The sequence below is a fragment of the Physeter macrocephalus genome, chromosome 2 (genome assembly GCF_002837175.3).
Source record: "Physeter macrocephalus isolate SW-GA chromosome 2, ASM283717v5, whole genome shotgun sequence".
NCBI classification, from domain to species: domain Eukaryota; kingdom Metazoa; phylum Chordata; class Mammalia; order Artiodactyla; family Physeteridae; genus Physeter; species Physeter macrocephalus.
Genome location: NC_041215.1, coordinates 11,369,988 through 11,380,202, shown reverse-complemented (window position 1 = coordinate 11,380,202; position 10,215 = coordinate 11,369,988). Strand labels below are relative to the sequence as shown.

The 10,215-nt window shown below is 49.9% G+C and overlaps 1 protein-coding gene across 1 annotated transcript in view; it reads right to left on the bottom strand.

Annotated features, from left to right (window-relative positions):
- Window positions 1-1,051: 1,051 nt before the first annotated feature.
- WNT3A (Wnt family member 3A) overlaps window positions 1,052-10,215 on the bottom strand; it is a 47,460-nt gene continuing 38,296 nt past the window's right edge. The window contains exons 3-4 of the mRNA XM_007113910.2: window positions 8,060-8,325; window positions 1,052-1,531 (exon numbers count right to left, since the gene is read on the bottom strand). Of these exons, the coding sequence (XP_007113972.1) occupies window positions 1,052-1,531; window positions 8,060-8,325 (746 nt within the window). The remainder of the gene's footprint in view (window positions 1,532-8,059; window positions 8,326-10,215) is intronic.

Below are 10,215 nucleotides of genomic sequence, written 5' to 3'. Positions count from 1 at the left end.
CAGTCCGCTGGGGTCTTTGGGTCCTCTGTCTGTAGCACCAGTGTGGGATCATCCCGCGACTCCAAATCTCCCAGACAACCCAACCCAAAGTGAGCCTCCAAGGCAGGGTATGGAGCTGAGTACGACCTGGACAGCAGTACAGGCCAGTGGCTCCCTTCTTGCCTTCCCCTTACAAGGGGCTGTGAATGAGGGAGGTGGAGAGAGGTGCTAGGCCAAGAGGGAGGCAACAGCAAGACTGGAACAGGAGGTTTTGCTCCTCTTCTGTGGATGCGATGGGGTGCAAGTGGGAATGTGAAGACAGGGAGGAGGGAGAGCCAGGCGCAGGAGTTTCTGTCAGCTGCAAAGTAGAAGGCACAGCAGACCAGGCTGAGTGGCACCTTGCCGGGGCCTGGGTGACAGTAGGACGCCACTGGAAAGAGGGCCTGGGTGTCTGATGCCCAGCACAGGGCAGCCAGGACAGAGCCAGGCCTCGTGTTCCAGGCCCTTTCTCAGCCTACTGCCATCAGGCCCTATCTCCTTCACCCAAGCCCAGGTGGTTCTTGCGGTTCTGCACAGCAAAGGCTCTCCCTGATAGGGTTCCTGGTTGAGAGCGTTGGCAGGTATCAGACTGAGGGAGGAGAGCCACAGGACTCCAGGCACCTGGATCGTTGTAGGATGGGCCTCAGACCTTAGTGGGAGGGGTAAGGGGACAAGATGCCCCCCACAGGTTCTCCACAGCTCATTCTGCCAGGAGATACTGCTCTATACGACGAGGTCAGGTGGAGGGAAACATGGTCTTTGGAGGAAGGTAATGGCAGGCTAAATCCCCACCCCTGGAGCCCCGCCCCCAGAGAGGACCCCGCCACCCTCCAGGAGCCCCATCCCTGGAGTTTCACCCCAGGAAGGGCCCAACACCTCTCGGGAAGAACTCCATCCCACTCATGAGCCTCACCCCTGCCCTACCACGGAGGACCCCGCCACCCTCCAGGACCTCCATCCCAGAGCCCCGCCCCATCCATGGAGGAGTCCCCCCGCCGCCGCCGGGAGGACCCCCAGCCCGGTGCGGCGTCCGCTACTTGCAGGTGTGCACGTCGTAGATGCGCGCGCACTCCTGGCAGCTCACGTAGCAACACCAGTGGAAAACGCAGTGGCACTTCTCCCTGCGCCGCTCGGTGCGCGCGTTGTGGCCGCGACCGCAACACAGCAGGTCGCAGCCGTCTATGCCGTGCGAGCTCACGTTGCAGGTGCGGTCGCGCGTGCCGAAGGATCCCGTCTCGGGGTTGGGCTCACAGAAGTTGGGCGAGGCCTCGTAGTAGACCAGGTCGCGCTCTGTGGGCACCTTGAAGTAGGTGTAGCGTGGCCGCAGGGTCTCCACCCAGCCGCGTGACTCGCGGTGCTTCTCCACCACCATCTCCGAGGCGCTGTCATACTTGTCCTTGAGGAAGTCACCAATGGCACGGAAGTCGGGCTGCGACCACCAGCAGGTCTTCACCTCACAGCTGCCGGAGAGCCCATGGCACTTGCACTTGAGGTGCATGTGGCTGGCGATGGCCTGCAGGAGCGCGTGAGCGGGGGCGTCAGGGCAGGCCCTCAGTCTCCCCACCTCCCGGAGGATGGCTGTACTCCTTGCCTGTAGTCCCACTCCGCTCACCTGGCAAACCCAGTCCCCCCACCTGCTCCATAAAGCTCCGGGACTCCCAGGTGGAGCAGGTGCCCTCTCCCAGCACCACCCTTCTGTGTGGTGCTGCAGGTTCTTGTGCCATGTGGCTCCCCTGGTAGACCCAAGATCCCTGGAGGGCAGGGCCTGGGAGGCCCCCTCCTGGGCTGGGTCTACTTCTAGGCCATCTATGTTGAGTGAAGGAAAGAAGGGGCTGTAACGTGTGAGCTGTAAGTGCCGGAGTGCAGGAGGGAAGTCGTTCATTCTGGCTGGGGAAACCCAAGACCTCCGTCTAGAGGAGATGTACATGGGCTGGTTGGCAAGGCTAGGGGCTGACTTGAGCACGGATAATGGTAGTGGCTTGAGCAGGGTACCTTCAGGGCCCAGGAAGCTGGTTTTATCGGATTGTAGGGGAGTTGCTGAGGATTGTGTGTGTTTCTCCTGTGGGCATCCCAACGTCAGGTCGTCTTCCCTTCTCTCTTTGGGGGAAGGAGTGGGGCTGGGGGTGAAAGGTCCTGTGGCATAATCAGAACTAAGGCTGAACTGGCCACTAAGATGGGCACTGGTCACATGTGATGTCCTGAGATGCGGCTGGTGGTCCAAACTGAGAAGTGCTGTTAAGTGCAAACCACATGCTGGGTCATACTAAGTCCCCAGACTTCGTAAAAGAAGAGGATGTAAAATATCTCATTCAAAATTTTAATAGTGATTGCATTATTGCAATAACATGTTGGCTATATTGGGTTAAATAAAATTCATTATTAAAACAAATTTCACCTGTTTCCTTTTTAAATGTGGCTACTAGAAATTGATAAATCTAAGGCTTCATGTGGGCTCTGTGTCCAGATGCTGCCTCTACCCTGTGCCCCTCTGCCTGCTCTTTCTTCAACCCTTCCCTCTCATACTGGCACTTTTTTAGGGCCATCTGTAAATTACATTCCCCCACTGCAGTCCAGTTCTGTCTAATCTCCATTCTCTTCTCTTTTGTGACCAAGCTTTTCCAGAGAGGAGCTGCCACTTCCCATCTCTGCCTCCTCAGTCTCTTGTTTTAGTTTTACTTTTTTTTTTTTTTTTTTTTTGCGGTACGCGGGCCTCTCACTGTTGTGGCCTCTCCCGTTGTGGAGCACAGGCTCCGAATGCACAGGCTCAGCGGCCATGGCTCACGGGCCCAGCCGCTCCGCGGCATGTGGGATCTTCCCAGACCGGGGCACGAACCCGTGTCCCCTGCATCGGCTGGCCGACTCTCAACCACTGCGCCACCAGGGAAGCCCCCTTAGTTTTACTTTTGATCAAAGTTATATATGCACATACTTTGAAAAGTCCAAGAGTTCCTAAGACCTATTAAGAAAAACAGGAGTTCTGCCCCCACACTCTCATTCACAGCACTTTCCTGACCACTTGAGGCAGCACCTTGTACCTCTACACCTCTGATAAGATGCTTGTCTTGCTACTTCTTGATTTTTCAGTGTTTGGCATTGTCTATGGACCTCTCACCATGGAGGTCCCATGGGACCTCACGCCACAGCTCTGATGCACACTTTTCCCAACCCCCTTCCTACACTAAAAACTATAGCATAATTCCAGTTAGATCAAAATTTAGTGCTGACAGTATTGGGGCTGTGGTAAATGTCATACTTAGTTGAGCCACGTGCCATGATAGCTTTTCCTTTTCTACAAAACGTTTTGTTGTTGCTGTTTTTAATGTACTTATCACAGGTTCAGTAACCCGTGTCCCCTGCATCGGCAGGCCGACTCTCAACCACTGCGCCACCAGGGAAGCCCCCTTAGTTTTACTTTTGAGCAAAGTTATATATGCACATACTTTGAAAAGTCCAAGAGTTCCTAAGACTTATTAAGAAAAACAGGAGTTCTGCCCCCACACTCTCATTCACAGCACTTTCCTGACCACTTGAGGCAGCACCTTGTACCTCTACACCTCTGATAAGATGCTTGTCTTGCTACTTCTTGATTTTTCAGTGTTTGGCATTGTCTATGGACCTCTCACCATGGAGGTCCCATGGGACCTCACGCCACAGCTCTGATGCACACTTTTCCCAACCCCCTTCCTACACTAAAAACTATAGCATATTCCAGTTAGATCAAAATTTAGTGCTGACAGTATTGGGGCTGTGGTAAATGTCATACTTAGTTGAGCCACGTGCCATGATAGCTTTTCCTTTTCTACAAAACGTTTTGTTGTTGCTGTTTTTAATGTACTTATCACAGGTTCAGTCTCACTAACTCCTTTCGTTGTCTATTCTCTTCAAGACTTTCAAACACACCAGCTGATCTATGGATTTCATCTTCTTGGAGACATCTTTTTCAAAGGACTTCTGGTAAATTTTGTGAAATGTGCATGTCTGAAAACAAATCTTTTCTACTTAAAGTTGAAAAGATGATTTAGCTGGGTATAAAAGTCTTGGCTTAAAATAGTTCCCCCTCTCAGGATTCTGAAAGCATTACTCTATTTTATTCTAGCTTTCACTGTTGTTCTTAGAAACTCTGATGACATTTTGATTCCTGATCCTTTGCGTGAAACCAGAGCGTTTTCTGGGAAGCTTGGAAGGCTTTTCTGTGTCATAGGCTGTGAATTTCACAGCGAATTTTGATGTGGGTCTTCCCCTTTCTTGTGCTAATCACTTATGGGGCCTGTTTTGTCTGAACTTCTGCTCTTCAGCCCTGGGAACCTTCTTGTCTTATTTCTTTACCAAATTCTTCATCTTCATGTTCATCATTGTCTTTCTTGGACAGACCCTCCATATTTTCTATTCTTTCCTATTTTCCATCTCCTTGTCGTTTTTTCTCTACTTTGTGGGAAGGGTGTCTCAACTATCTTCCAACCTTTCTGCTGAGAGTTTTGTTTTTGCTGTCCTATTTTTAATCTCTAAGAGCTTCTTTTTTCCCCTGAATGTTCTTTTAAATTAACATCCTGTTCCAATTTTATGGATGCAGTGTTTTATCTCTCTGGGGATACTGATGGTTTTTTGAAGTTTTCATCTCTCTTTATAATGTCTCTTGCCCATAAGTTTGGGTTTTTTTTTCTTTATTTTGGTCTTTACCTTTGTGGCTGCTGGAGGCCTTCCTCAGATGTTCAGTGATCCTTGGCTGCCTGCTCATACTTGAAAGTGGGGCGCCAAAAATCTTGTTGGAACCTCCTGTACATGGGAGGGACTCATCTACTTGGGCCCTCGCTGTAGAGTGATCTGGCCACATTGCTTTTGGGGGAACCCCCACCTCAATATCTTCAAGTTTCTCCTCTTGGGTTGGTCTGATTCTCAGGGGAGAATCTTCCATTTTCCTGCCTAGAGCATAATCAAGCTTCACTGTGGCACTAGGACATTAGGAAGACAAATGTGTATGTAAACAGACTACTTTCACTTGGGCAGCCTCACCCACAGCAGTCCAGACACCTTCTGCTTTACCCTTTTTAGGGAATAAGCCTCCAGACTTCTGCCATGGTGATGGAGGGGTGCTGTCTGGATGCAAGAGGTTGGATAGAAGAGCTGGTACATTAAAAAGTGCTTTTTAGGGCTTCCCTGGTGGCGCAGTGGTTGCACGTCCGCCTGCTGATGCAGGGGAACCGGGTTCGCGCCCCGGTCTGGGAAGATCCCACATGCCGCGGAGCGGCTGGGCCCGTGAGCCATGGCCGCTGGGCCTGCACGTCCGGAGCCTGTGCTCCGCAACGGGAGAGGCCACAGCAGAGGGAGGCCCGCATACCACAAAAAAAAAAAAAAAAAAAAAAAAAGTGCTTTTTAAAATAGACTTTAAAATGAAAACGCAGCTCACCATGCACACTTTTTCCCCAGACAAGCAAATGACCAGTCTTTCTGTTTTGAGCCCCATAACTATCTCTACTTCTCAAGATATCGGATACTAGAAATTCCTTGGTTGATTCTTAGAGTTCTCTACTGCTTAAGATTCAGCTTTCTTGAGTGTACTAAGATATTGAGTATTCATCTATCTGCTTTTTGCTTTCAAAATTTTGTTGCCATTGTCACCTTTTCTGTTTTCCATGTTCTCAATAGTTTATTTATGTATCTTAAAATTAACTCATTGTCATTTTAGTAGAGTTCTAGGAGAATGCAGAGGAAAATATTTGTATTTTGTTTGTCATCTTTAAATGGAAACTCCCATTCATTCTTCAGGTCTACAATTTCTATGGGATTCTTTCCCAACTCTTACATTTTAGCTTTGTGAACATAAGTAAGCATATTTTTTCTCATAATCTATGTCTAATAATTCCAGTATTTGAGTCTTGTTTCTGTTTTTTGTTGTTGTTGTTTTGTTTTGTTTTGTTTTGCTGATTATCACTCATTTAACAGGTTATCTTTGATTACGTGTTGAACATTGTGTTTGAAAAGTTGTTTGTAGAAAAGAATTTCAGGCTGGCATAGGTTATCATCCTCCAAAGAGGATTTATCTGCTTTCTCCAGGTACATGGGGATACCAGCAATTTGGGATCACCTTAATCCATTCAGTCTAGAGATTTTACTAGCCTGTACATGTGCATAAGGGCTTGTCTACTTCTGATTTTCCTTTACTCCTCAGGATCCCAGCCTAAACCGAGGAGTTTTTTCCTAGACATAGCACCTTTGGTGGGCCCCTTTTAGCTCTGTGAGGCTGCTGGAAATGCAGCTCAGTATACACACTTTTTTCCCAGACCAGCAAATGATCCCTGGACAAAAGCTGCCCCAGGCACCAGGTTCAGAGTCTTGTCTTCTCCTGGACTTTGGACTGCTAATTCCTCACTATATGGTTAGTTATTTGACACTTACCAATTATTATATGGAAGTGTAATATACATGCAAAAGTTTATATATCATAAGCATGGAATATGACAAAATTTCACAAATTACCAGCCTCAGAACACCAGCTCCTCAGAAACTCCCACCATGCTCTGTTCCAGTTGTTATACCCTCCCCTCTCCAGGGCATATATTCTAACAGCATCTCCTTTATAACTAATGATATTGATCACCTTTTCACATATTTATTGGACATTTCTAGATTTTCTTCTGTGAAGTGGCTTTCCATTTTTCAGCCAACTTTTCTATTGGGTTATCAGTCTTTTTGTTCTTTTGGTACGAGAACTTTCATATACTTGTTGGGTGTACATATTGTGAACATCTCCTCCTGTGTGGATTGCCTTTTCAGTTTCATGGTGGTGCCTTTTTATAAATTTTAATATAGTCCACATTATTACATTTTTCTTTCATTGTGAGTGCTTTTTTGGCCTGTTTAGGAAATCTTTGCCTACTCCAAGGTCACAGAGATGTTCTTCTATGTTTTCTCCTAAACATTCTTTGTTTACTCTTTCCCATTTGGAAATGGGAAATTGATTTTTTATGAGATGCGAGGTAGGGGGTCAAGATTAATTTTTTTCCACATTGTTATCCAATTGACTGAGAACGATTTATTGAAAAGACCATTTCTCCACCTGCTGCACTATCTTCCCTGTGATAAATCAGGTAACTTATACAGGTGAGCATTCTATACTTTTAAAGGGTACTTTTTACATTTCATCCTACATTTGTACCTGTCTTTAGCCGGAAGATTAATGTGAGTCACCTAGTTCCCTGTTGCTGGAAGTTAAATGTTCGCTCTTCAGCTCTCTGCAGTGCCCTGGTTCCACTGGCCAAGGCCAGGGCCAACTCTGTTGAACACTTTTCAGTCCCTACACATATCACTTCCTATCAGCAGTGCCCCACTGAACCTCTGACTAAGTTCACTAAGCCCCCTTTTCAGAAGGGCTCACAAAGCCCTGTACAGCTTGGTCTCTGCCAGCCTTTCCATCCCCCAAATCTTTTTCTTCCTCTGTTCTCCATATTCTACCTGGACTAACTCACATGCATTCTTTCACCTCTGAGCTACCCAGAGGCTCTCTTGGCTTCCCTTCACCTAGATAACTGCCAATTATTCTGCTTGTCTCCACTCACCACCTCTGCGAGAAGTCTTTTTTGAGACTCCAGCCTGGGTCTGACCTCTCCACTGTGTCCAGATCAACTTGTGTGTGTGCATTTCTTCATCGTAGAACTTACCACACTGTGGTGTAGCAGCCTGGCTGTCTCCCTCCCTGGATGTGCAGGAGCTCCTGCAGGGCAGGCCTTTCTCCCATCCCTCCTTCCTTGCGACCCCAGCTGCACAGGTGGACCTGCCATACTGTGGGAATGCCCTAGACCTCGTGGAGCAACTGGACAGCCCTGTGTTTCAGACACCACTGGGCAGGAGGTGAGCAGACCCCCAGCCTGGCCACCATATACATCCCTCCCACAGCCCACCACCCTGCCTACACCATGCCATACTCCTCAAGGGACCAGAGCACATACCCTGCTCAGAAAGCTTCTATTTCCAGGGACCCGCAGGGGTGTGGTCTCAGGGCTCTCGGGTTCACAACCCAGGATGGGGGCGGGGGCCGCGGACGTACCTGGCGCCCAGCCTCATTGTTGTGGCGGTTCATGGCGGAGCGAGCGTCTGGTCGGTTCTCCCGCGCGTCTGCGAACTCCCGAGACACCATCCCTCCGAACTCGATGTCCTCACTGCAGCCGCCCCACTTCCAGCCCTCACCCGGCGAGCCCTGGTGGCGGCTGCTGCAGCCGCAGATGGCAGCGGAGCCCTCGGCGCACGAGCGTGTCACAGCGAAGGCTACGCCGGCGGAGGCGATGGCGTGCACAAAGGCGGACTCCCGGGTGGCTGCGGAAAGAGGCGACGTGGTTGGCAGGACCCGGCAGGGCTGAGGTGGTGGGAGTGGCGTGGGGGCGTGGCTGCCTCTTCCCGGGCTGGGTCCTGGGTACCTACAGTGGGCGTGGGGTGCTAGACTCGCAGCACGGTAACCGCGGTACAGTAATCGGAGTCGGGGAGGCAGGGCTGCGGTGGGACAGGAGCGCGCGTCCCCGAGGGAGGACCCAAGGAGGAGGGAGAGCTTCCCCAGAGAAAGTATACGGAGAGCTAAGGAGCCCAAGGCAAGATGCTGGACATAACTTGTCATGGAGAACAGCAATGACGGCTGAAATCAAAAAGTCAGATCATAACCAGTGCTGGTGAGGATGTGGAGAAATCAGAACGCTGTACACTGCTGGCTGGAAGGAAACTGGTGCTGCCCCTTGGAAATGGGTTTGGCAGCTTCTTGAAAACATACACCTACCCTATGACCTGGTCATTCACCTCTGAGGTATTTACCCTGGAGGAAACCTGTGTCCCTGCAAAGACCAGGAAGCAAATGCCACTGCAGCTTTATTTGTAATAGCCCCAAACTGGCAGCTCCAAAATGGCCATCCACAGGTGAATGGATGAAAAATTGTGGCATAAAGTAAATAAGTCGTGGGTATGTGATGTACAGATGGTGACTAGAGTTAATATTGTATATTGGAAAGTTAAGAGCGTAGATCTTAAAAGTTCTCATCATAAGAAAAAATCTTGTAACTGTGTGGGGTAATAGATGTTAACAAAACTTATTGTGGTGATTGTTTCACAATATATACAAACATTGAATCATTATGCTGTACACCTAAACTAATATAATGTTATATGTCAATTATATTTCAATTAAAAATTGTGGCACATCCATGAAATGGAATTCTATTTAGCATACCAGGAAAGAGAGCATGGATGAATCTCAAAGCAATCATGCGGATTGATACAAAAAAGGCATACAAAAAAGGCTCCTTCTAGTGTCCCACCAACCCACGGTGGAGCCCCCGTGCCCAGATGTCCTGGTTGGAAGCTTCCCACAGCCCTGCCCAGGGTATGGCTCCTGGTCCACATGCTGCCCACTTGTGCCTCTTTTTCTTCCTGCACACCCTTCCCCTCTTCCACTCCGGACACCAGGTACTGAGAGGCCCAGCTGAAGGGCTGCCTCTTCTGGAACCTTCCGAAGGTCAGTGCCTCCATTTGCACCTTGCCTCCTGCTGGCCCCACGTGCTTGGGTCTGGAACTGAATGCCTGCCAGGAACCACATCCAGGCTGCCTCTGACCTGGTATTGGAGCTGCCGCCTGAATGCAGCCTTCTCTTTCTACACATGGAGAAAATGAGTCAGGGGATGTGGCATTGGTTTTCAGAATGCCAGTGGGGGATGGCTGGAGCTTGGGAAGGAAAAGCCGGTGGGGCCGAACTGGGTGAGACAGGCATGTGAGGGAGTCTAGGGAGGCCTGCCTTGGCAAGGCCAGCTGCAGGGGGTCGCTGGGTGTGGGAGGCCTAGCCTGACCCTGGTAGACAGAAGCCTAAAGGAGCTGGTCTCAAAGGACAGGCAGGAAATCGACAGAGGAAAAGCAGGGGGCAGGGGTATTCTGCATGGGGAGGCCCACAAGGGCAGGGCCTCAGGTGGGCAGGGGTTGGGCTGGCAGGAACAGAGGGAAGTACAGGGCATGTGGGGGACAGCCTGGACTTTGCAGAGGCTGGACTCCCAGCCAGGCTTCCCCAGACGGGATGAATGAATGCGTCATGCCTCCTGAGTGTGTGTAAACATTTCTTCAAGGGCACCAAGCCACGATCCGCTCCAGGTGGAGGACAAGGGCCTGGGGGTGCCCTGGGTCCCGCGTGAGCTGATAGGACTCACTCCTCGACTCGCCACTCCACATGTGTGT